The sequence below is a fragment of the Hippocampus zosterae genome, chromosome 8 (assembly GCF_025434085.1).
Source record: "Hippocampus zosterae strain Florida chromosome 8, ASM2543408v3, whole genome shotgun sequence".
NCBI lineage: Eukaryota > Metazoa > Chordata > Actinopteri > Syngnathiformes > Syngnathidae > Hippocampus > Hippocampus zosterae.
The window spans coordinates 7,201,273-7,229,084 of record NC_067458.1 but is presented as its reverse complement, the minus strand read 5'-3'; the positions used below and the strand labels follow the sequence as shown (position 1 = coordinate 7,229,084).

General features: G+C 41.6%; 1 protein-coding gene across 1 annotated transcript; it reads left to right on the top strand.

Annotated features, from left to right (window-relative positions):
* Positions 1 to 613: 613 nt before the first annotated feature.
* On the top strand, positions 614 to 9,781 carry lurap1 (leucine rich adaptor protein 1). Its single transcript, XM_052073464.1, has 2 exons — positions 614 to 1,183; positions 7,884 to 9,781. The coding sequence occupies exons 1-2, from the start codon at positions 857 to 859 to the stop codon at positions 8,742 to 8,744; spliced, it is 1,188 nt and encodes a 395-aa protein (XP_051929424.1). The 5' UTR covers positions 614 to 856; the 3' UTR covers positions 8,745 to 9,781.
* Positions 9,782 to 27,812: the final 18,031 nt, after the last annotated feature.

Below are 27,812 nucleotides of genomic sequence, written 5' to 3'. Positions count from 1 at the left end.
ATATGCATTTGAGAGAACTGCTTCATTGTGCAATTAAAACAACCCATCTGTATTGTTCACAGATATCCTTCAATGTTTTATAATAAGGTGTATGCTGTTGTTTATAAAAAATAAATAAATTACATCGGGATTGGCACTTCAGGCATTTTAAAGATCAGAGCTCGTGATCGGCCTGAAAATTGTGAGCGGTGAACACCCAATTTGATATGACCTATAAATGTTGGCACAATACATATTTTACCCTGCATTGTAATTTATAGCTATGATGTTTCAGAATAAAAATCCACCAGTTGCTGCACCTCGCCTTTAATTCATAAATATGATCAAATCTATTACAATATTAGATATTATTATTATTAGCAAAACCGGATGTGCTGGGGGGAAAAAACGGGGGCAGAATCAGATCAGAATCACCACCCCCGAAAAGAACACCTAGAAGAATGTGCTAATCAGTATAATTTTCACAAAGGTTTTTGTTGTGGTTTCCCCAACCACAGTTTGTCTTTGTAACGCGTTCGTTGTTTTATTTTGGTAGTTTTGGTAGTTCAACATGTTCCTTTTTTTTCTTTAATTTTGAAAACCCCGTAGCGGAAATAATGTGATATCATCTTTGGGTAGCTTGATAGGTCTGTGCTGTGGTTCTCAGCTTCTCTGCGGCGAAGCGACTGTCATCATGCAGGTGGAATGTGCTCAGATTGGCAGATGGTAGCGGGCTTCCAGCCGGCAGAATTCTTACTGAGCCAGGGGACACACGCTGAGGATATCGTTCCGTTCTATGTAGTTCTGATGAGCGGTCCGATGCTGACAGTTTGTTTTTCCATACTGGCGCAGTCCGTCTCAGCCGGATTGGCATGTGATGCCACAGAGTAGCCTACTGCGGGAAGTCACTCTCCTGATAATTTCGGAGCAAACAACAGGAGGAAATCTGTCTCCATCAATTCTTTTCAACCACCGTTCCATGACCATAATGGATGAAGGAACTTCTTGTGAGAACACTCCAGACCTGAAAGACATAGAGGCGAAAATCGGCCGGAAGACCCCCGAGGGTTTGCTCAGGTGGATGCGGGAAGAGGCATCCTCGCTCAGGGGAGAAGACAAACTGGCCCTCACCGCGCAGGAAACAACGAAGGAGACTGGGAAGAAGAGCCTGGATGAAAAGATCACAAAACTGAGGACCGAGATGGTAAGTGTGCGCGTGCGTGAGTGTCAGGTGCGTGCGCGCGTGTTGCAGCACGGAACACGCGCTTCGTCAAATTGAACTTGACTCAAATGTGTTCGCTGCGTGCCGTCGGCAAGTGCAGTCAAGTATCCGTCAATGCAGTTCTGTCGTTGACAAGTAAATATTGAGTGTGAGCAGGAATGATAAACAGTGAAGTGTTTTGGGTCCCTCACGTGTCGTACTGAAATATACGAGTGGTGACTCCGTTAATCACAGTCCAAAGTATCCTTAAGGAGCAAAATTAAGTATAGCTCTGATGATCTAGGTCGGTGGTGTCAAAACTTCGGCCCGCGGGCCGAAACCGTCCCTCGGGAGGTTCAATCAGGCCCACAGGATCATTTAAAAGTGAAAAAAGGCATGGACATGGAATGCATATTTTTAACAAGGTGCAATTCATGGAGTATCCGCTAGGGGACACACACTTTTGATCAGAGTAGAAGACAACATTGTTTTGATCAAAGAAGAAGACAACAGCAATCTCAGTCTGTCACTGAGACAGACCCAATACAGCAGACGCTATCAAGGACATGTGAATACTTTATTCTTCACACATTTTATAGCAATCAGGCAGGGATTAAATTTATATTTTATATGCATATGTGCAAATGGTTTAAAAATCTATAAATCTTGTTTCATTTTAAGATTATTTCTATATTTATTATTTCAAGTCCATATTACTAAAATGTTGTGCCTTAGTACAATCAGTGGGATCAGTTGCAATATATATATGTGAATGATAAATAGAATTGCACATTTGTCTAAGGTTCTTCATGAAATGCTTTGTAAAAAATATGTTCATCAAATTTCAACATTTTCCAAATATTCTTGTGCTTCTTTAGACCAAAACAAAGGAAAGACATTTTACTTTGGTTATTAACACCAGATAATGGAAAAAATTTATGGTCTGGCCCACTTGACATCTACCGAGGCCATATGTGGCCCACAATGTGAAATGAGTTTGACACCCCTGATCTAGGTTAAAAATGGAACATTTATGACTCTTGGTGTAAAACTGGCATGATGGTTTAGTTTTGGTTTTACTTTTATGCGCAACATATTTTTAATTGAATCATCAAATAGTAAATTTGGGGTCTTTTTTATGTAAATCCTGTGGAGTGTGTAGCATAACTATGTACAGACTCTAGGTTGGTAAGTTTGAAGATGAGAGAGCGTGAGGGCTGCGCCACTGTGGGAGTGGTCACAGCCTAACAGTGCCCAATCAAAGCAGTTCTTTTTATTCCCTTTAAATGCATCTTACTATTCGCACTAGAGTCTTGATATGGCAGAAACACATTTGTTCCATGAAGTGGGCACTTGGAAACCTACAATTACCTCCCCCAATTGTTCGTGTGCTTCCCCCTTGGCTATTCCACCCAGTGGAATTATTTAAAAAATATCTCATGCAATAATTAAGGGGGTTTGATTCCCATTGTTCACAAATGTATGAATGAAACATGTCATGCTACACCAACTCTGTACCCTGCACCAGTGTTCAACGTGGTCTGAGGAAGTGCAAGATTTAGACTTTCTACCACCAAATTCTCACTCCGCCAGCTACCTCCAAGACACTTATTTTGCTCACCCAGCTTGGCGGAGTCTTGGTCTGCAAAATTCCTGCTCATAGCAAATTCGGTCACTTGCCTGCTTTTGTGCCATGGTGCACATTCTTGCCCTTTTACCGTAAAAGGAGTTTACCTTTTCACTCCTGGAGGAAGCTGTGCAGGAGTCACACTCCAAGGTGAAATGCCTGCAGGGGGCATGTGTTTAACTTTTCTTTCCTCTCACTTGCTCTCACCTCCTTTGAGCCACATCTTGGGCAATTGTCAGTTGATGTCCAATTTCTGTCCAAAAACAAGAGCAATGAATTAGCCTGCTATCTGTCACACATGCGGATATTGGCAAACGTCTCCCTCAAAGGGTGCCAAATACATACTATTGTTGCATAAATGAGGCCAAATCGTCAATCTTCTGTCACATATTTTCTTTTACAATTTACAGCGTTGATATAAAGAATATCCATCATTTAGTTCTGATTCACCGATCAAGATTCACATGACTGCATTTGGTTTTGACATCAAAATGTGCTGTGGTTTGCAGTATGTTGTGTGTCAAGGTGATTTTATACAGATGGAAGACGCACGGGACGTTGAAAAAGATAGTAGTCAACCCTCCTTTTGTTTCATGGTGAATGCAAGGATGTCAACCGTCTTCCCGAATTCACCCGGCAAGGTGACACGACACCAGGGGACATGAGAGCGGTTGTGCAGAATGAGATGGGGGCGGGTGGTCCGTTGCTGCTGTATTTTTGAAAGCCCGTCGCTGCGTCGCTGCTCTTTCTACTGGCAGTGATTGAGCAGTTAAGGAGGCGACTGTGTGACTTGGGAGACAAGCGGAAGCATTTACGTCATGGCAGGCATGTCAATGTGCTTGGCATTTATAAGATCATTGTGTCAGTTTACCAAAAGAGTATATCCACGTTCCCCAGGGTGTAAAAGCGAGTCACTTACAAGCTATATTTGTCATTTATAATTCAAACGTGTATGAGTATCACATGCCGTCTCCAGTTTCTTTCCTTCAGCAAAACTTTACAGCATCTCTGAGCTCCCAGACTTGATTTTCCAGCCACAATTCGACTGTTTGGATAAATTCGTGCTGCTCCCAGTTTGCCTGTGTGCCAGTTGGCCGACATGAAGCTTGCTGATAAAATAGCCACAGTGTTCATTTTTTAAAGCAGAGGAAAACCGTTCATCATGCGATGTTGATGCAGAAAAAAAAGAAATAATCTTTCAACTGTAGAGCCTAATAAAATCAACCGGGCTTATCCCTTCTCCGAAAATCCCAGAGGAGAGAAACCACCAAAGTTCCAAACTCCATTCAAGCCACAATTTCTTTTGCCATGTGTTTAACTGAAAAACAGTCACAGAAAGGCTCCAGAGAAAACTACACCCGAGCAAATGTCAAACAAAATATCCGTCAGTAAAAAAATTTGAAAGAGGCTTTTTGGCAGGACAAACTTTCTTTCTGATGTGTTTGCAAGTTGCTGGATGGTCTTTCCCGGTTCCTTCTCACGAAGGAGTAGCCACAAGCTTGCCTTTAATTTAATTACAATTATATATATATATATATATATATATATATATATATATATATATATATATATATATATATAGGGCGGCCCGGTAGTCCAGTGGTTAGCACGTCGGCTTCACAGTGCAGAGGTACCGGGTTCGATTCCAGCTCCGGCCTCCCTGTGTGGAGTTTGCATGTTCTCCCCGGGCCTGCGTGGGTTTTCTCAGGGTGCTCCGGTTTCCTCCCACATTACAAAAACATGCATGGCAGGCTGATTGGACGCTGTCCCTAGGTGTGAGTGTGAGCGTGGATGGTTGTTCGTCTCTGTGTGCCCTGTGATTGGCTGGCAACCAATTCAGGGTGTCCCCCGCCTGCTGCCCGAAGACAGCTGGGATAGGCTCCAGCACCCCCCGCGACCCTAGTGAGGATCAAGCGGCTCGGAAGATGAATGAATGAATGAATATATATATATATATAAGCAAGCATCTTTGGCATCATCATCGTTTGATGCTATTTGACCCTTTCCAAATAAAGGTCCTATTCATAATGAGGACGTTTCACCACACAAAGAATCATCATTGTGCTAGATAATCAAAATAATGGGAGTGATTAACCATTGTGAAGTACAAGGGTAGAACACGATCCTATTGGCATACATCTTAACAGTTGTGATGCATTTGACATGATGGAAAGCAAATACTGTATAACATTTAAGTAGGTCGTATAAGACATGGCTTGACTGAAGTCATTTCATTTAGATCTTCCACTTTACTCTCTTTTTTTCCAAAAATAAAATGGATATTGTTGAATTGAATAGGCAAGGAAGCTTTGTTTTATTTCATATGCAAGGCACCATAACTCAATATGCTTTACATGATGAAAAGTCCAACATTTAAAAGCAATGCAATCATGCAATAATGCAAACTCTAGACAATATTGTATATGTGCTATATCTCATCTGAATTTGGTCGCACGGTTAGGACATTTACAAGGTCCTTGGACTTCAACCTGATTGTAACTTTGTTTTGAAATTTGTCGATTCCGTTTTAGCATGGCACTCAAATAAACTCACTCACTCAAAATGCAAACGATTCCGGAAGAATTGGAATGCTAGTCCCGGTTTCAAAATTAACTTTTACCCGTATTTTGGCAGGTTGTTCACTTAGAAGCTACACTATAATGTGAGTAGGGATAATAATTGTTTACCGGATTTGGAATAATATGCAGGACATTGTACAGTATTTAAATAATATTAAAATTTTAAGTGAGTTGATTTTGTCAAAAGACAATACAAAATGAATTCATGCATGCAATGTTAGTTTGCTGTTCAGCAGTTTTGTACCATCTAGAAATGGTACATTTTATGCGAGAGCCCTTTGCACTGGAAAAAGAAACAGCACAGTATATACATGATTGTCATCATTGAAAAATGTATGATGGAAAATGAAATATATGAAGAGCACCTATTTTGCACGTATTTTGTCCACATTTATTCATTTTTATCATGTTTAGCGCATGTGCTTCTGTGGACCCCCCCACTAGCACTGATGAAAAATTGCGGCCCCCTTCACCGATTGAATTACCCATCCCGGAACTCAAAAGGACATTATTATTATTTTTTTTTTATATCTAGTGAAGACATGCCGGTTCAAGAAAAAAAAACAAAGATGTGACACGCTGATGTTGGACTGCTCTGAAGTCGTAAATTCCAAAGAAAACGCAAACCACTCGGGTTTTGTGAATCCTTCCGATGCTTGCTGGAATGAGTCAATATCCTAACATCTTGTGTGACATTATACCTGATCGTGATTCAAACCCAAATGGATGACTTGAATTGAGAAGCTACTGTATCACAGCAAAGAAACAAAACAATGATTTGGCTCCCCGCCCTCAGCTGCAAAACCGAGAAGCGAAGAACACAAGGCTTTGTTAGTTTTATGTTACCTCAGTGCTGACGAGCCCCTGGAGAACCTTTACGGACATTCTAAGCCTTGACTGTCTGCCAGCCTCAAACCTCAAGCCCACCTCTCAAATCGCCAGTGTGTTGATCACCACGCACTCATGTAGACATGCTGTGGTGCTACTGCAGGGGTTATCACACATAGACATTACGTGTCTACATATTTAGCCTGAGACTAGACATAGTAACATAGTAACAGTATGTTTTTGTGCTGTGTTCACTGTCAAGAGTAACTTCATCATCAGATGGTTGACTGAATGTTGTTCCTCTACCCTCAAGTCCTGTACATAAGCATACAATGGGGGTACATCTAAATTAAATCTGTTTTGAGGCACCGTCGAGATTGTAAGTGAGATAGTTGTTCATCTCTCTTTGCCTTTTCGTCTCCTAAATCACAGCGTCACAGTACACTAACAATGCAGGCTTTCTAAAGAGGAGGAATTCTCATATTGAGGCTAAATATACTCGCACTGCCTCAAACATTTTGAGCTTTTATGCAGAATAATTGGGTTGTAATAATCCCTTTCAGATGATGAATGGGAGATATGAGAGGAGCTCTTGGGAAGAAGAGTCATTTTAAACGTATGCCGATGGAAAATGCCAGACAAACATTATGTCAACTGTGAAGTACTTTTAGAAAATCTTCCGTACCGCTTGATCCTCACTAGGGTCGCGGGGGGTGCTGGAGCCCATCCCAGCCGTCTCCGGGCAGTAGGCGGGGGACACCCTGAATCGGTTGCCAGCCAATCGCAGGGCACACATAGACGAACAACCATCCACGCTGACACTCACACCTAGGGACAATTTACAGTGTTCAATCAGCCTGCCACGCATGTTTTTGGAATGTGGGAGGAAACCGGAGCACCCGGAGAAAACCCACACAGGCCCGGGGAGAACATGCAAACTCCACACAAGGAGGCAGGAGCTGGAATCGAACCCGGTACCTCTGCACTGTGAAGCCGACGTGCTAACCACTGGACTACCGGGCCGCCCACTTTTAGAAAATCACAAACGAAATGTTTTTATGTCACAAGTACAGTCATTCAAAAAATATATTAAATATAGCATGAAAATATTATTTAGTTGTAGTAGTTGTTTTCCCGAAGTGAGATCCTGACAAGCGACAAACCCGGAAGTGTGACGTCACATCAAGACAACAATAGTTGGGCTCATTATGGAAAATGTCCAAAGCTAGATGCATCCTCTTAATCTAAATGACAGAATCCCCATTAGTTTTCTGTAAATTAATCTATTCGGCTCACCTTGGTTATTTTCCTGTTTTCAGCAAGTACTGTAGGTTCAGAAAAGCCCTAATGTTGTTCAAGTTCAAGTCAACTTTACTGTCAAATGTGCTACATGTGCAACATATAGCACAGATTAAATTTCTGTCCTCTCAACCACAGGAGAGAGAGGAGCCGCTGCGGGTGCCCGCGCCACCTTCAAAAGAACAGTTAACATAAAATGCCAAAATAACACATAAGATCAAAGACATCATGCTGAACATGTGCACACATCTGCTACAAGCAAACAAAAAGCTGTAGCGTCCATTGACGAAAAAGAGATTGGCTCACATCTCCTGTCAATGAAAAGAGCGATTTACGTATCTGATCAAGTTCTTCCCGTATGTTTTCTCAGGCACACTTGCGCTCCGTGGACATTAAGATCCTACAGCAGCTCCTGGCGGTCCACGAAGGCATCGAGGCAGTCAAGTGGTTGCTGGAGGAGCGCAGCACGCTAACAAGCAGATGCAGCAGCCTGACCAGCAGCCAGTACAGCCTGGGCGAAGGCCCCGACACCTCCTGGAGAGGTTCCTGGAGCAGCCTTCATGACCCCAATGACAAGCTGGACAACATTTCCATCGGTAGTTACCTGGACACCCTAGCAGACGATCTGGATGAATACTGCCCCTCTAGCTCGGAGTCAGCAATCTGCTCTTCCACGCCACAGATCTCTGAGGTCGCCGCTGGGGGCCGGACAGCAGAAGTTTCCACGGTTTCGGGTACTGTGACTGGGGAGAAGCCTGGGGCTAATGCAGAGACTGGAAATGGAGTTGGAATAGGAATTCGGTCCCGATCGAATGAGGATGGAAGTGGAAGAGGGCCTGTTGTTCTCAGCGATGTCAATGGGAACGGGATCGTCGGAAGTGAAAATGGAAAGCCACTGCTTCCGAGCAACATTCCTGAAGCTCGGGCCAATGCCGAGCAAGATGCTTCAGTTCGCACTAAGGATTCAGAAACAGGCCTGGTTTCTTTGAGGAATACCCAGCGCCAGATCATTAAACCTAACGGGAACCTAGAGAAGATGACAACACCGACAGGCAGCCGCACTCGAATGGGCCTCAGTGAAAAATTGGGCATGAAACAGAGCCCTAAACGTAAAGCTTACAAAAATGCAAACGTTGACTTGGATACTTGCAAACTAAATGGCAAAATGCATCTGGAGTATGATGCTCACTGGCGGTGGGTGCAGTCACAAGAAGATGTGACGTTTTTGTGACGCTACTGACCAGCCAATCATTCCTTCGGATAATTTCAACAAATGGCCATTGGGTTGCTTCCACTGCAATAAGATGCTGACGGTAAAGGAAAAAAAGAAAGCAACTCATTTTTCTATTTGCACAAATAACATTTTGGTGGTGTCAATACTTTGATCAATGCACACGAAGGGATTTTGATCATTTTCAATCAGTGTTAAGTAACAATACTACCAATCTAAAATTATTTTCTCAGGCTCCTTCTCCCTCCTTCATCCTCGCTGTGAGCTTACATTTCTGTTCCAAGCCCAGTGAGATGATCTCTGAAATATCATTTATACATATTAATGTCATGTTATGCGGACTGTTGGTCGCGAAATACAGTCCTTATTAATACAACTTCATATTTAGCGGTACAACAAAAACATTTGGCTATAAATGATCTATCTGTAGCTATAGTCTAAACCATGTCGATGTAGTAGAAGACCAAAGTTTTTCCATCTTTGACTCCATTTGGGTCAGCCAATTATTCAAGTCTGTGTCCTCGTATGTATACCGTGTAACTGAAGTATATCAGTTATATGCTACTTGCTGCTATTAACACGTGCAACACATGTATTACACTGAGTGTTACTATCTGTAAGCATGTTTGTCTCAAACACATAGTGAACCTGAGCTAAAGTCAGAGGGTGACAACCCCCCCCAACCCCCCTTATGTGGACTATGCACATGATGTTTCTACTGTATGTGGAACTAAAACCCTCGGCGCTTAACCTATCATCTGCCATATATTGATGTCACAGTACAGCTCCACTGTACCTTTCACGGCTAGTTGTCGGTGCGTTTTGAATATGCCTTCTTGTTAAGACCCAAATGTTGACCTAATGACGTCTTTATGATGAGCACATTTGTGCCTGATTGGTGAAAACCTTAAATATACGTTCTGTGCCTAGCCTGTTCTTTCCCTCTTGCGATGGACTGTTGTTGCGAAATCGGGTTATCAATGTATTTTTGTCTGCTCCTGGCTTCTGCTTGTGTGTATAAATGGCTCGACCATCAATCTGTGTGTGCTCTCATCTGAACAGTGTGTGTGTGTGTGTGTGTGTGTGTGTGTGTGTGTGTGTGTGTGTGTGTGTGTGTGTGTGTGTGTGTGTGTGTGTGTGTGTGTGAGAGAGAGAGAGAGAGAGAGAGAGATTGGGCCTCTTCCCAGTTTTGGAATACAGTATCTCTTTAAACATGTTTGTTTGTTTGGGTTTTTTTAACTCATTTTTGTGGGCTGACATTTTTTTCCCATATGACTCAACCAAGATGAGCATGTTGACTGGAGAGGGGAGAATGCATAATTTTCAGCCATCCATCCATTTTCTGAACCGCTTTATATCTCACAAGGTTCGCGGAATTTCTTGCACACTAATTGAGAAATAATTTCTCCGTTCTGAACCATGAGCACCACAAAAATGAGTAAATCGCTTGCTGAGTTCAAAAACAAATTCAAAAAAATAGTAAAATCAACCTACACCAATCAGAGTTAAAATGATAAATGCTAAACATTAAATATAATGATAAATCAGAACTAAGTTGATAAATAGAGAAAGGTATTGCAATATCCATTATGAATACAAGAGAAAATTGACACAAGAGTGCCAGGGTGAGGATGTATATAATCCCAATACAAACCAAAAGTTGTGAAAATATCACGGTTAAGGGTAAAGTATGAGCCTTAATGGAGACTTCTTCTTACTTTTTCTTTTCTGATTGATATAAAAATGATTTAGTAGATATAAGCACATAACGTGGTAGGACTAGATAAGTTTTTTTACTTCATCCTACTCCCTTGAACATAATAACTGTGTTGAATGAAGACTGATTTCTTTCTTTTTACTTTTTTATCTACCTTATTTTCTGTCAAATTATTACTGTATATGTTTTATGTTCAATAAACAAACAAACAAACAAACAAACAAAACAATCCTCCGACAGTGCCCGCCACCTTGTCAGGTGCCATATTGCGCTGAGCCACCGAGGCGGCCACCGAGTTAATCAAGCCCTGTCTACTGCTCTGCTCAAATATAGGGAAGATGAAGGTGACATGTCTACATTTTAAATGTATATTCATTTTCAGAATAAAATATCTACTTATACATATTAAATCATTTGAGTGTTTTTAACAAGTGTGAGCACACACTTGGACAAACATGACCACCGCGAGTGTTCATCACCAAAATAAATCAGTCTTCTCAGGAGAAGACAGTTTGTGGTATGCAGAAACAACATTGAAGAATCATTAGGTCGTATCACGACAGAATGTTATAACCAGAACCTGTTATGCTTAACATGTAAAAGATATGTTTTAGAAGAGGTTCAACTAAAACGGGAGAATTCTTTAAGATGTCAGAAGCAAATTAATGCACTGCACGGAACAATCTGTTTTGTTAACGGTAGTGCCAACTATACTGTATTCACCCGCCATCTTGGCAGAAAGTGTACATGAGCATTTTTTTTTTTTTTTTGGAGAGCCTCGTCAGTGTTTTGTTCATGGATGTCACTCACTAGAACTCATGTGGCTCCATTTATGTATTGAATGGTGCTTAGAATCTTGGACCAACATTTGGCCTAGTTATGGCTTCATTTGTAAAGAGCAGAAATCCTTTGGAATGTGGGTTATTCAAATTGATATGCATCCCATTTTACAATTGCATCCATAAGTGTCTGTGAAATGATGAATTTGTAAAGCTTTTTAAAAATTGCTCTACCTTTTATCCTCACTAGAGGTGGCTTTCGGCAAGACCCTGGACTGGTCAGCACAGCACATATACTGTGCAGACAAACAATCTTTCAATCTTCAATCAAGATGCATAATTACCGTCAAAATTGTATAAACCGGTCCGGCACTTTGTTGGATTCCCTGGAATATTTCCTAGGTCTTCTGCTTTTCTTCTCACTTTCCTGCACCACACCAGTTTGATGGAAAGTACTGCACCGCCTTAGCCAGCATGTACATGCACACACAAACAGCCATGACTGAAGACATCGCGTGCCATACAGAAACACTGTCAACTGGTTAAGGAGTGCTACTTAAAATATAACATTTGGAAGGCCTTTTCCACCTCTAAATTAGTTTCCAACAGGAGTAGCGTCTACCTTAGTTGGACAAGCCATCTGCTGTATCGACATGGCGTCATCAGAGCCCTCCTTCCTCTTTTAACATATGTGCTGGCTATAAAGCAACATTGCATGCCAGAGAGACTGTCTGTTCCGCTAGTTTGTGGTTTTCTTTCCAAATTAGCGCAACCATATGTGTGTGGGTGGGTGGGGGCGGGGGGGAGCAATGCAGGGACCAAACCTGTAAAACCCATTACATGAATCCATAGTGCGTCTCTTCCACAAATCCATGAGATTCCGCAAACTGTATGTTCAGTTTTGAACTGAACATTGTTTCAAAGCAAAAACCTGTCAGACAATCGGGGAGGTGACGGGTGGATGAAATGGTTTGTTCACATTTAAGATTGACGCTCATGACTGTATAGACCCGAAATACCTTTTCGCAAAAGTTGCTAGACAACTTTTCTTGCTTCAACAATTTCAATTTTAAGCTGCGGGTTTATCAGATGTCCACATTGTCTGTGGAGTCTGTTGACCTTCCCTCCCTTTGCTAATTGTGTTGTGAGCGACTGGCTGAGACATCAGTCCAAAGCTAGTTATGCTGAGGAAATATGGAAGCTTGTGCACAGATGGGGAAAGGTGTGTGACAGTTCGGGAGTCTACATTGGGAAAAAAAAGGTAAGATTCCATCTGTAATAGAAATTCTTATTGAATAACCCTCATAGTGGCCCAATACTTCACACCTTCAAATGGTCTGTCAAGTGTGACAACTTACCGTACTACATGTGAAATATAGTTAGCAGTAACTTTAGCTATCTGCTTTTAATTAGGCCCCACAGCAGGGGTAACTAAAGCACAATAAAACACAGCAACAGCCTGGCGCAGTGACGCTGAAACACGAACAGCACACACATTCACTTAGTCACTCAGTGTGTGTATGTGTGTGTGAGAGAGGGAGAGAGAGAAAGCAGGCGTTCGTATGCATATGGGAGGACTGAACTGCCACTATGATCATGTATAGTTAATTTGAGGCTGGAGGCAATAAATAATCCACATTGATGCATTCTTATCGCAAATGCTAATAACTAGTTTTTCTTTTTGTTTTCCCAGAGAGCTGGCACTGCAGTGGACTAGTTATTAGTGTGTCTGCCTTGAAATTTGAGATTTGGGATTCGAATCTTGGCTCTGACCCTTCTTTGTCAAGTTTACATGTTCTCACTTTCCACTTCTCATGTGGAATTTATCCCAGTACCTTGGCTTCCTCTCACAAATGAAAACCCAAAATCATCTGTAGGAGTGTTAACTGTTTGTGTTCTGCAATTGGCTGGTCACCTGTCCAGGGTGCACCCCATCTCTCACCCAGTGGGCTGGAATAGCAAGCTACCTATCCGGCTAGCCAGCTAGCTAGCTATAGCTAAATCAGGGGTGCCCAAACTTTTTGGACCGAAGATCGTCTTTTCGATCAACCAACCTCCCGCGATTGACCCATTCCTGCGCACGCACGCACATACACGCACGCCGTGATGAGGAACAGCCTGAGAAGGAGGCATGCGACACACGTTTGCAGCCTGTTAACTATCGTAGCTCACATGTACCGTTTTAAAATGCTTCCCTCTGCCCTATAGATTCCTATTCTTTGCCCGTGCCCTCGGTGAATTGTACACAAACCAAACTCTGAATGAGAATAATGACAATGATAAAAGATATAGCGCAACAGCTCTGATTACAAGCTGCAATTGCAGACTGCTGAGTGCTAACAACTTCGTGACGCAGGTCACTCACCACCATACGTTAAACACTTTTGGTGAAAATGAGACTGATAGGATGATTAGGCCGCAGTGTACATTAACACAAAAATATATTACTAACATTCAGAAAGACACACAATTGGTTGTGTTTTCTTTCCTCCTCTACACCCCTCGCGATCGACTTGGGATCAGTCCGCGATCTACCAGTCGATCGCGATCGACATAATGGGCACCCCTGAGCTTAATAGATGGATGTATGGATAGATAGATAGATAGATAGATAGATAGATAGATAGATAGATAGATAGATAGATAGATAGATAGATAGATAGATAGATAGATAGATAGATAGATAGATAGATAGATAGATAGATAGATAGATAGATAGATAGATAGATAGATAGATAGATAGATAGATAGATAGATAGATAGATAGATAGATAGATAGATAGATAGATAGATAGATCGATAGATAGATAGATAGATAGATAGATAGATAGATAGATAGATAGATAGATAGATAGATAGATAGATAGATAGTCCAATAGCTTCCATTGCAATAATAAAATCATACATTTCATGAGGTACGTCTACACAACGGGCGGAGGGAGGGAGTCTGGTGGATAGTCGCATCAAGCGCATTTCTGAGGCAAACCTGAGTAGACAGTTCGAAAGGAACCAATCCGTGAAGAGCTGAGGTGACATCATAAAAGTGACGTGGAAGCAAGGTGAGCGTCTTATTTTGAAATAAATGCTTCCGCACCGTCAGCTACTTGAGTTTTAATAACTCAATGTGTTTCTGCTCATTTAACACTAGTTTAACACTAAACTTCTACCAAGTGCCATTTCGAATGTTTTGAGGATGGAGTCCCGGAGCTGAAGAGTGATGTTGCTCACGAAGAATACGTCACTGCAAGTAAACAAATTTGACTGAAGGATGTGTTTTTAACCGAGGCCCAGCTGTAGTAAAGGCCTTGCTCGCGAAACCCACTTTCTTTGAGGGTGTGGCTTGCAAAGCCTCTGATTGAGTTCCAACTCTGAGGTGTCAACTTTACTTTTGTGAAGAGATTCTTGTCTCCTAATTTTCAGCAAATGAGCAAAGTAAATGCAGTCAAAACATAAACACACATACACAAACGCTAACACTTATGTTGTCTTTTTTCGAGTGCAGTGCAAGGAAAGGAGCCATGCTGAGTGACGTCTGAGACTAAATTATATTTAGGTTGTTGTATTTGAGTCTGGAAGCACAGTTGAAAGATTGGTTGATGACTTGTATCACAACATGAAGGTTGATGGTTCGACCCTTGGCTCTGGCCTGGAACCTTTCTGTGTGGAGTTGTGTCAGTGTTTATGTGGTTTGTTTGTGGGCATTATGACTTTCTCTGAGTTTTATTAGTTTGAGTTTTTAAAAAAACTGTCTATGTACCAGTTCTGTGACTGACAAGTGAAGTCCAATGTTTTCCTCAATGCTCAGACTCGATCAGATAAAATAGATTTAGGAGTTTTTAAAAGCTCAAATTAAAACTTAATTCCTAGCAAAACATGATTTGGTCAGTAGTTATTGTCTTATTTCGTGGCTTGACCTGACTCTGGAGCTGGAATCAGGGGAGGTTGGTGAAAGGAGGATGAGTACATGTTTTATGCCAGTGCCCTACATGTCCCAGTTTTCCACTGAATCCCCTTGCCACAAAAACACATCATTGTTTTGTAAAACAGACCAAATTATGTGGCGTACATACGAAAAAATTGTGAATGATCTCAAAGATCTGTGTACAATTTTCTGCACTATAAGGCGCATCGAAAAGCATTACATTCTTCCAAAAGTCGACAGTGCGCCTTATAATCGGATGCACCTTATTTATGAACAGTATTGTTTTTTTTTGGACGTAATATTTTAAAATTTTCTGTATAGCACTTTGTGGCAGCTGTAGCGTTTGGGAAAGCTCTAGATATAGTAAATAAAGCTGTATTGCATAGGTGTCAAACTCAGCTGATTCAAATGAACAGGATCAATGTCAGGCTTCCGCAGAGCTTGCTGATGATCTGATCATTTGAATCATGTGTGTTGCAACAGTGAGACTTGGAAAACATGCAGGGCAGCGGCCCTCCAGGACCTGAGTTTGACACCCCTGCTTTGTTTTGTATTGTATTTCCTTTAGCCTAGCTCCATCTAGTGGATACATAATGCAATCGTAGTCAATATTCTAGCTGCTATTCTATGCACTTTATAATGTGGTGTGAGTGATACATGAAAACGGTTTTAAAATAGGCCATTCATTGAAAGTGCGCCTTATACTCCGAAGCGTATAAGGCGGAAAATATGGTACTTTTAGTGTGTACTGCAAGTCTTTGTATTTTTACTGTATTTATTCTTAAAACGTAACATCAACCATTCAAGGGACTTTAGATGGAATACAGCCAAAGATCTGTCATATTCGCATGTCATGTTCATCAATCTGCACTGTCACTTTTTGTAAAAAATAAATGCATAAACAAACAAGATGGCTTCTTCTCATCTCATCAAAAAACAGCCTAGGGTTGTTAGAATATTCCCAGATCATGCAATCCCAAGTGTTTGGTGCTGCTCTTAGATGTTTTTGTCCAGGGGGCTCCATGGGATGCCGAGGGAGATAAACAAGCGGGTGAAGGGGTTGGGGTGGGGATGGGGGTTAGCTAGGGCACTGTGTTCCCACAGAATGATGTAATCACGTCAGGATAAGCAGTGGCTGTTAGATGATTTTCCAATACCATTGAAATGAAGTAATCTGTCTCATGTGAACATGTAGGTGTATATTAGGAATGCAAATCTCTCCAACGTATGCGTTGCAATGCAACAATTTAAAGAGGAACCATTTGATTCGGTTCGATTCAGTGTTATTACAATTCGATTCGATACGACTTAATTCTAGGAACTATTCAAGTTAATGAATAGTTATGAATAGTTAATGAATCCTTTCCTGATTAGGAAAGGACAGAGCCGACTCTTCCTACTCAGGAAACTGAGGTCTTTTGGGGTTCAGGGGTCACTCCTTAAGACGTTCTATAACTCGGTGGTGGCCTCGGCCATCCATTATGGCATTGTCTGCTGGTCAGGCAGCATCTCGGCCCGGGACAGAAAGAGACTGGAGCGACTGGTCAGGAAGGCCAGTTCTGTCCTGGGTTGCTCCCTTGACACTCTGGAGGAGGTGGGCAACAGAAGGATGCTAACTAAGCTCAAAGCTATGATGGCCAGTCCCTCCCACCCCCTCCAGCCCGCCCTGACAGCACTTGGTAGCTCCTTCAGCCAGAGACTGTTACACCCGTGCTGCAAGAAGGAGAGATACCGACGCTCGTTCCTACCGACTGCTGTCAGGCTGCTGAATAAAAAATAACAATCATAATAATAATAATAATTAAATGATGTGAAGGTAAATTGTAAATAGTACTGCGATTTATCCATTTGTGTTCATATTGTATTTAATTGAAAGATGTTTGTTGTTTTTTTCTCTCTTTCTCCTTTCTTCTTTCTACATACATTCTTGCTGCTGGAGGCTGTAAATTTCCCCATTGTGGGACGAATAAAGGATATCTTATCTTATCTTATCTTAATGAAATTCCAATAAACAACAAATCATCACCAACATCAAACCGATTATTAGCAAATTAAAACTTTAATTGGCTATTGGCCCGTTCAAGCTTGGTGCACTCACGTCCTTTCACTCTGAAGCCATTTTCAGATTCAAATGGGCTTTTGTTACACTCCATAGTGTATATAGTATATAGATTGTTAGTAATACTACATGTAAATGTATCTATCTATCTATCTATCTATCTATCTATCTATCTATCTATCTATCTATCTATCTATCGAGATTTATTTATTTATTTATATCCAAAGTACGGTACTGTAATTTGATATCCACAGAACTCAGGGGTCTAAGAAGTCATCTGTAAGAACCAAAACTTCACAGATCACAAACACTACTGTTTACTTCAAGGATGAATCATATTCATTTAATTTGAAACTTTCATGGAGTATTGATTTGCTCATCCGTAGGCACAAAGTCAAGGCTCTTATGTTTGAACTTTACTTCAAGGTCTTTGGTGGTCGATATTATTTTGAACATCTGAGACAGCGCTGATACAGTGCGGGCAGTGTTTCATTGCGTAAACAGAAATTGACTAGCTTGGAGTCCATGCAGATGATCGAAGCATGAAAAATATGTTCATAAGAAACTGCAAGCTGACCTCCATGGGTGGATGATCACAGATCGCCACTGTGAAGTAAGTATTTTGAGACCGCTTTCCACCCTGATCATTCGTGTCCATCTGTCACAAAACACCCCTCCCCCACATAACTGTGACGCGGCCCAGGGAGGTGTTTTAAAATATATTTTAAAGGTGATAATAATAATAATGATGCATTCAATTAACTGATTTTTACAATGATTCACAGAGGTGGATGCACGCTTTTGTCATATTCATAAATTAAATACGACGAAATTCACCACATGTATCAGTGGGGCGCAGAATCTGTCTGCCTGAGCTTTGATCGAATTGAGTTACTGCGCCACAACTTAGGTCTGCTTTTACCTGGTCTAATGTCTCATCTACTTTCCATCACCAAATTGTCAGGTTCATGTGGGTGTCTAAGAGAAAGTACCCTTGGTCTGCCAGAAGGCCCAAAAAGGCACAGCACAATCTCTCAAATTCCCAAACACGATAAACTAGACTTGCCCCTTCACAAAAATGACGTTGTGCCAGTTTTTAAAGCGAGCACACATACGCATACTACCAAAATGGTAAAATAACACAGCGCTACTTTTTGTTAGTAAAACCACGTAATTTAAAAATATATACATGTATTTTGGGGGTGGGTGTGAAAGATGAATGGCATTTCAGATGATTTCACTGGGGAAAATTTGACGTACAAGTAATGTGGGTGGTAACGACAATGTATAGGTCGTTTTTTGGGGCGAAAATTTCTTGCAATACATGGTCGCTTTTTGGGGTTAAAAATGCCTTTCTATACATGGTCGTTTTTGGGGGCTAAAAATGCCGTGCTATACATGGTCGGTTTTTTGGGCTAAAAACGCCTTGCGCCATGGTCGTTTTTTTCGGCCATGTTTTTTTTTCCGGCTAAAAACGCCTTACTAAACATGGTCGTTTTTTGGGGCTAAAAAGGCCGTGCTATACATGGTTGTTTTTTTGGGCTAAAAACGCCTTACTATACATAGTCGTTTTTTTTCGGCCAAAAATGCCTTACTGTACATGGTCGTTTTTGGGGGGCTAAAAATGCCTAAATATACATGGTCGTTTTTTTCCGGCCTATAATGCCTTACGATAGATACATGGTGGTTTTTTGGGGTTAAAAATGCCTTTCTATACATGGTCGTTTTTTTTCAGCTAAAAACGCCTTACTATACATGGTCGGTTTTTTTTGGGCCAAAAATGCCTTGCTATACATGGTCGTTTTTTTCGGCTGAAAACGCCTTACTATACATGGTCGTTTTTTGGGGCAAAAAATGCCTTGCAATACATGGTCGTTTTTTTGGGTTAAAAATGCCTTTCTATACATGGTCGTTTTTTTGGGGCTAAAAATGCCGTGCTATACATGGTTGTTTTTTTTTGGCTAAATACGCCTTACTATACGTAGTCGTTTTTTTCAGCCAAAAATGCCTTACTGTACATGGTCGTTTTTTGGAGGCTAAAAATTTCTTTCTATACATGGTCGTTTTTTTTCCACCTATAATGCCTTACGATACATGGTCGTTTTTTTGGGTTAAAAATGCCTTTCTATACATGGTCATTTTTTGGGGCTAAAAATGCCGTGCTATACATGGTTGTTTTTTTGGGGCTAAAAATGCCGTGCTATACATGGTCGTTTTTTTGGGGCTAAAAATGCCTTACTACACATGGTCGTTTTTTTCGGCTAAAAGTGCCTCACTATACGTGGTCCTTTTTTTCGGCTCAAAACGCCTTACTATACATGGTCGTTTTTTTTCTTATCCGTTTCCAAAAAGCATCTCCTCCTTCTCTGCATTGCTGATGCAGCTCATAGAAATGTCAACTGCACTTGGACGCTTGAGTACACAAATGCACATTCATCGCCATGCTCACATATTTCAAAGACAATTTGCTCCGTAGTTCTTGTGAGTTCATAACCACACTTGACTTTTGTGATCCGTCTAGGTCAAGTTATCGGCGCTGACTTCATCTGTTAGTCAAATGAACCGTAAGAAAGTCTGCCCTCCAACCCCTATTCATGATGGAAAATAGCCTCTCAGGCTGATGCTTAAGACCTCGCTTATTCCCACATCAAAGACATATTTCAAGGTGTGTGGCGTTAGCAAATAGCAAACAAGTCCACAGAAGCACGGGGTGTCGCCACGTTACATGCGGCCATGTGGACCCCGGGCCAAACCAATTAGGTTTTAATTGACTGCCGGAGTGAAAGGGGGCCTTTCAACTGCCCCACTTTCACCCTGTTAGTCAAAGACAAGCACGCTTTGTGACACAGCCACCCACTGATCTGAGGGCATTCCTCCGGCCCGACCCACTTATGGCAGACATGTCCTCGGAAAGAGTGCTGTCCCCGGTTGTTGTTAAAAAGTCCACATGACGATCTCCACCATAAATAAGTAGATTGCTTTTGTCTTGCAAAAGATAAGGGGCTAATGGATTTGCTTCCATTCAGTGAGCATGTGGAGTCACATTTCAGAACCTAGGAAAGAGAAATCAATGTTTTTTTAATGGTAGCTTGTAAGCATAAGCTCATTAGTCCCCATTGATTCTGAATAAGCCAAATGTTCTACACACACTTAGGAACTTGAAGATGTACTGTACAATTCCATTAGTATACAGTGTAAGTAGAGTTGAACCTAAGAAGCCAAATCAACATGCACGTGTGGAGTCACATTACGCATTCATGCATTTTGAGGGATGACTGGAATCCTCTTGTCTGGTGAATTTGGTTTCAACCTTATTTTCTATCCATTGTCACAGGGGAGGAACGAAGGCAAGAGGTAGACGCAAATACAGTGAAGCAGGAAGGCGCAGCAGTGTGGATCTAAAAAAAAAACAAAAAACAAAACGTTTTTATAAAACAACAAGGAAAAAAATGGCTCATGGAACGAATTAAAATACTGAAGTCCCATTCCCCCGAGCAGAAAATTGAGAATGTCAATGAAACACAAAGAAACCAAAATAAAACAACTCATCACTACAAAAAAAAAACTAAAAACAAAAAAAAAAAAACCATCCATTTTCTAATTTGCTTTTGCTGACAAGCATTACAGGCGTGCTTGAGCCTATCTTCGGGTATAGTCGGCGGGGTACACACGTTCACACACAGTACCGCTTGGGGACAATTTTGAGTGTTCAATATACCTACCATGCATTTGTAAGGTGTGGGGGGGGGGCCAGAGCACCCAGATAAAACCCACACACGTATGGTGGGGAGAATATGCAAGTTCCACACAGGAGGCTCGAGCCGAAATCGAACCCTGCACCTCTGCACTTTGAGGCTGAGGTGCTAACCAGTCAACAACCATAGCCAAAAGAAAGAAAAAAAAGGTTATGTGAAAGCTGAGCAAGAGAAACAATGAACCGACAATCACTGAAAGGGAACTCAAGACAAGCAAGCTGATGAGACAATGAAGTACTGAACATCTGGTCAATACACCAGTTGCAAGAGGGAGCTGATTGGCTGACACAAGGGACTGGGTCGATGAGAACAAGTGGAAACAAAAACCTATAATGAGTTTTTTTGACAATAGCTTTGATCGGGTGCATTGTTGCACTCTGACACCACCTTCATGTATTTGACAATATCTCCTTGCACTTCATTCTTTATTTTTGATAAACCCTCAAATGCTGTTTTAACTGTTACTATCATGAGGCACCCACGTCACCGGCTATGTGTTTGCACTGGGTTATTTATCGGGGTTTGTGGCGTATGCACCTGTGGCACTTCACATCAAATAATGTTCATGCTCCAAACATAATTGTAGGGTTTTTCCCCCTAGACAATGGCAATACATTTTTTGACTCTTGAATCACCTTTTTTCCAAAAACAATCACTATAGGTTCGTTGACGGCTCAAAATTGTCTATAGTGGAAAAAGTGTGAATGTTTACACGTCTTATATATCCCCTGCACTCGGCCGGCGACCTGTCCAAGGTGTTGTCCGTCTCTTGCACGTTAGCCAGAATAAGCGCAGACTTTGAGAAATGATGTTGTTGTACATCAGCCCATTTTTTGGATGGGGTCACTTATGCAACCCATCAAACCTTTCTGGCAGAAAAGATCCTGATAGAATGTCATGTAACGCTATCAGTAAAGTAAAATATGGCTCAACCTGAAATGAGTCATGAACCATCCATCAAAGAGGCGATGTATTTACAGACTGAACTGACTGTCTTCCCAAAACCTCCTTTAAGGCCTCCACTCAGGGAGGGGCCACAAGAGAGGCAAGCATGAGTCGGGAACGCTTCTGTCTGAACGTTGTTGATTTTACACCAAATATTCCCGTCTCGGTTTTGTGTTTGCTTGACAAATTTGCTGCTCCAAACATCATTGTAGTGATGTTTTTATTCATCAATGTTCTCCAAATTCACATCTTTCATCTAAGTGTATACTTTTAGCTTTTTTTTGTGCACCCTTGTGAATGTAATGTAACTTGTATTTACATTACATTCACATTTAATTACATTAAATTTGTAATTTTAATGTAATTTTCACACAACTGAGCTGCATTTGAGCTAAGATTACAGATTACAGGGTGAGAGAGGATTTACATTCCCTGGGAGCCAAAGTGTGTCCAGCATGAAATAGTGCGGTGCCAGGCAACCAAAGCTCTGTGTTTACAGAAAGAAGGACCAGCGTGAGCTTGCAGGGCTCTCCCAACCACCAAAGGAGATTTCCCCTCATTTCCTTTGTGGTTGTGGAGTTTTTATACTGAATTTGCCACACTTTGACCTTTGGCCTTATGTTAAGGCCTTCAAAGCCACCATGAAAAAATATCGGGAGCAAAAGCGCATCATTACTGCAGCATGAATTAATGTCAGGCGATCAATGAAGGATTTACAATGTCAAGCCACTCAAAGTTTCTCTTGGTTCCCATTAACTAGGTTGATGAACATGGACATCACAACACACACCATTTTTTTCATAATCTAAAACACATCGGGTACTTGTGACAAATGCCATACTGTATTTTGGCCAACCGTAAATACAGAATAATTTCAAAAAACGCAAATACGGTACTGTATTGTGCTTTTGATCCGTACACCTGTAAGATCACTGTTTGTTAACCTTTAACCAGTGAATGCCGTAACCATTCGAATGTATTACTAATTGCACCCCCCCCCCAAAAAAAGAAAAAAAAAACATCTTGAAAAAAATGTAACATCTAATTTCATCATGATGGTAGATGACGTGCAATTTTCTATTGCTTCAGCTACAATGCATACGATGTTTGTCCAAAGCGCTTTGCCAAGACTCAAATTCACTTTTTTGAAAAGAGTGAATATTGACACTTCTGGGTTGATGTCAAAATTACTTCAACTCAAAATGGTGGTCAGGTCAGTGAAAACTAACTCTCTGCTCATTGAAAAGTATTGAATTTGGGGTCGCTGTCATTTAATTTGTAAGTATGTTTATTTCAAAATGTAATGAAATGTCATTTGAGTATTATAACCGTCTTCCCGGAAATAAAAAAGTGGAATATAAACAGAAACTGGACTTAGTTGGTCATTTGTTAGATGAATGTCCTGAGAAGGGGCCAAGAGGCACAACACAACTAAATGTCTCCCATGACCTCGGCATTGTGAGGCCAACGTGCTCACTAGTCGACCATCGTGCCGCTGTGTTTCCACATTGTGTTGGTGTTGAATATGGTGGAATGTGAAATTGGCAAATGACTGTGTAGCGCTGCCTTCGCATCACTTCACTTACGTTATGTGGCCAAATCAAGTGTTATTCAGGCTATTTGTGTTGCCCGTGTTGGGAGTAACGCGATACAAAATTTGCGATTTGCAGAAACATGTCTCTCAGCAACCATATAATGCAACATATTACATTCATTCATTCAGTCATTCATCTTCCGAGCCGCTTGATCCTCACTAGGGTCGCGGGGGGTGCTGGAGCCTATCCCAGCTGTCTTCGGGCAGTAGGCGGGGGACACCCTGAATCGGTTGCCAGCCAATCGCAGGGCACACAGAAACGAACAACCATTCGCACTCACACTCACACCTAGGGACAATTTAGAGTGAACATATTACATGAAATGCCATAAAGACATGACATGACATTACGTGGTGTCGGCACGAAATATAAAGCACTGCGATTCAGAGGTGCTTTGACTCGCACAACAGCCGGATTTAGAACCGACTTTCAGCCTCTTGAACCCTCACTGAAGAAAGCTCCTATCTGTCTTTTCCGAACGTCCCGGTGTCACTCATCGGTTTTGCAAGCCCCCACCCCTCCCCCCTCCATTCTCTGAACACGCGCTCTCTGAGTCCAAGTACAGTGCACACATGCAGCCAAATGTCATTATGCACTTAACTAAGCTTAACTGGAGTGTCCCAGCAGAGGGCAGTCACTGTATTGAGTAGCCAATTACAGGCTAGGCGTGTTTAAAATAGATTAAATAAAAAAATAAACATGATCCTTGCAGCAATTCAAACGGCCAAAATCACAGCTTTTTTTTTGTTGCTTTTTGCCATTTTTGAATAGTGCTTGGTGGTAAAAAAAAAAAAAGGTAACTTTCCGCACGGGCAGAGAACTGCAAGGTGCTTGTTAGAGTCGGAAGCAGTGGCATTTTCATAGAGTGTGTGCAGGGAGTATCAACAATGTTAATGAAGTTATTCATCTGATTTTCAGTGTATTTCCTTTTTTGAGTTGAGAAGAGAGAAAAATATTTTCTTCTATTTGGGGCGTGGGGTGAAGTTGGAGGGACAATCTATTTTCTTCTTCGTGGGGGTGGCCTTATTTTGTGCAATGTTGCCGTTTGAATTCACTTATCAAGTCTGTATGTGGCGGCCCAGTGATCCAGTGGTTAGCACGTCAACGTCACAGTGCAAAGGTACCGGGTTTGATCCCAGCTCCGGCCTCCCTGTGTGGAGTTTGCATGTTCTCCCCGGGCTGCGTGGGTTTTCTCTGGGTACTCCGGTTTCCTCCCACATTCCAAAAACATGCATGGCAGGCTGATTGAAAACTCTAATTGTCCCAAGGTGTGAGTGTGAGCGCGGATGGTTGTTCGTCTCCGTGTGCCCTGCGATTGGTTGGCAACCGGTTCAGAGTGTCCTCCGCCTACTGCCCGAAGACAGCTGGGCAGCGACCCTAGTGAGAATACAGCAGTTCGGAAAATGAATGAAAGTCTGTATATGCTCTGAAATGCACTTGCACATGTAATTATGTATCATGTATGTTCATCTCAACAATGTCTTTACCAACCGAGAATTTGCATGTCACACTGCCAAACGGAGCCAAGTCCTTTGCATTGTGTTTTTACGTCATGCTTGTTTTTCCTGTAACATGCAGATTCTTTATTTCTTTTCTTCAGTGACTTTTTATTTAACCATTGTCACGCGAAGCATAAATCTCATTGTCGTTTTCACAACTTTGAATTCTATTAATTTTTTAGCACTCTACGTAATAATCCTATTCATTCAAATCCAGGTTCTGTATAACATTTCAATGATGTAAGCAGCTAAAAATGTTTCATTTTCAAAAGTATGGTGGTTTAGCAATAACAAAGGAAAAAGGCAATTTTCTTTCAGGTTGGATCATTTCTAAGCAAAACTATTTTTGGAGGTTAACTAATGAAGTAATCTTCATGGAATGATTTATGAAAATGAAAACTCCAGCAGGCCTTACTCATGCTGGATTGTTTGGAAGCAAACTACAGTATCACGCGCTGTCCAGACTCTAGTCCAAACACTTGTCCGGACAAGGCATGCATTTGGATTTTTTTTTCCACCCATTGACATTAAATTGACACATTTTCTCCTTGATCGGAAACATTTAGACTCCATGGCATTCTTTCCAAGTCAGATCAGGAAAGTATTCCAGTTCCATGGCTGCCTGCGTAATGACAACAAACGCAACGTCTCACTGATGCTTTCTGTCCATAACCATAACTGAACCTAGCGTGGCATAATTTGCGCTGTCGTTGCCAGATGACCCGGTTGCTCTTTGTACCATCATGTCCTTCTATGGTGAACACGAATGCGCCAAGTCAGTGAGTTTCTAACTTGCACTCGGCCATCTGTGTCAAAATATTGCGACTATTTTGCCTCCTGGTGGCCAAAATATGAAAACGCACAAGAACTTCCTTTGCAGGGTGTAATAATGTGCCATCTATCTGTACTTTACTCACGTACAGTTTTGATGAAAATAACACATTGTATTCCTAAATTTGCCAAAATCGAACCATTACTTTTTTCAACCACCACGGATGACAACACAACATAAAACAAACAAATTAACAAGAAGTAAAGATATAGGCATAATACATAGAAATATGACAAAGGCGGATATCAGTATGCAACACTGCTAGTGTCTAATTGTCCAAATCATCAAATGATAAGAGTGTCGAAGATTGCACCGTAGTTGGCAGCAGTTTTCCAGCGTTTTTGATCACAACATTCATCAAAGAATGTGCTTGGTGGTTGCGCCTTCTCGGCACAAAATCATTCATTCATCTTCCGAGCCGCTTGATCCTCACTAGGGTCGCGGGGGGTGCTGGAGCCTATCCCAGCTGTCTTCGGGCAGTAGGCGGGGGACACCCTGAATCGGTTGCCAGCCAATCGCAGGGCACACAGAAACAAACAACCATTCGCACTCACACTCACACCTAGGGACAATGTAGAGTGTTCAATCAGCCTGCCATGCATGTTTTTGGAATGTGGGAGGAAACCGGAGCACCCGGAGAAAACCCACGCAGGCCCGGGGAGAACATGCAAACTCCACACAGGGAGGCCGGAGCTGGAATCGAACCCGGTACCTCTGCACTGTGAAGCCGACGTGCTAACCACTGGACTACCGGGCCGCCCGGCACAAAATCACAATGTGCCAAAACATTTCACCTTTTTCACCCTTGGTTCATAAGAGAGCACATCTGTCAATGACATGCACGTTTTTGGAAAGGCAGATCTTTTAAAGCACAACTATTCTCCCCTTTAAACCATTGTGATGGAGAGCCAAAAAGAAAACTAAAGGGTTCTGATGTGTCGGCTCACTTTTTATCTCTATCTGTAATAGCTCTCCAACAATTTAAATATGCTATGATGCAACCTATGCTGAAGATTCCTGGCCTTGGTCTAGCTGTGCTGTTAAATTTTCGGACTATTTCAAAGCTATATTTTATCTAAATATTTCTGGGAAAAGTGGTGCACACACATTTGATATCTTTCTTGGATGAAGATAACATCATGGAGGTTTGCCAGTCGGGTTTTAAGATGATGCGTAACAGAGTCAGCCCTGTTATGAATTTTTAATGACATCCTGTTGGCTAATGACACTGGAGACTATGTGTCATGTTTATGCAGTGTTCAATACATTGGACAACAGTATTCTGTTGGCTTGTTTGCAGAACCAGGTGGGCATTAAATTGGTTGTACCACATGGCTGTGCCACACTGACTTATGGTGTTCCACAGGGTTCAATTCTGGGGCATTTTCTGTTTTGGTTACGTGTGCTGTCTTTGTGTTTCTTCTTAAGAAAACAAAGTATTTCCTTCCACTGATATGTGGGTAACTGTCAGATTAAAAAAATGGATGAAATATTTTGTTTTTGTTTTAAATTAATCAATCACTCAGATTGTTGTCCCGGGCCACACATGACCCGTGGGCCAGCAGTTGCCCATCTTGGTTTAAATGGTTCATTTTAGTTTCTGAAGGTTAGTCCGTGGACAGAATAGAAGCAGTCAAACGATAGTTGTGAACCTTTTGGCAACTATTAATTGTTTCTGCATTGCAAATCTGCTGGTGTGAAAATGAACACCCAATCATCGGTGTCAAACTCCGGTCCTGGAGTTTTCCATCTCTCCCTGTTGCAACACCCCTGATTCAAATTGACAAGATCAATATCAGGCTACCTCAGAGTTGCTGATGAGCTGATCATTTGAATCGGGTGTTTTGCAACAGAGAGGGATGGAAAACATGCAGGATGGCAGCCCTACAGGACCAGAGTTTGACACTCGACTTGGAGTGCATCGAACATATTGGAAAGGTTTTTTTTTAATTCACTTCCCCTTTA

What these genes read in the sequence shown, in the direction of transcription:
- lurap1 (XM_052073464.1), top strand. Translation starts at nt 857, where the DNA reads ATGCCACAGAGTAGCCTACTGCGGGAAGTCACTCTCCTGATAATTTCG. An exon ending in CAAAACTGAGGACCGAGATG is followed by an intron (nt 1,184 to 7,883) that starts GTAAGTGTGCGC and finishes ATGTTTTCTCAG; the next exon opens with GCACACTTGCGCTCCGTGGA.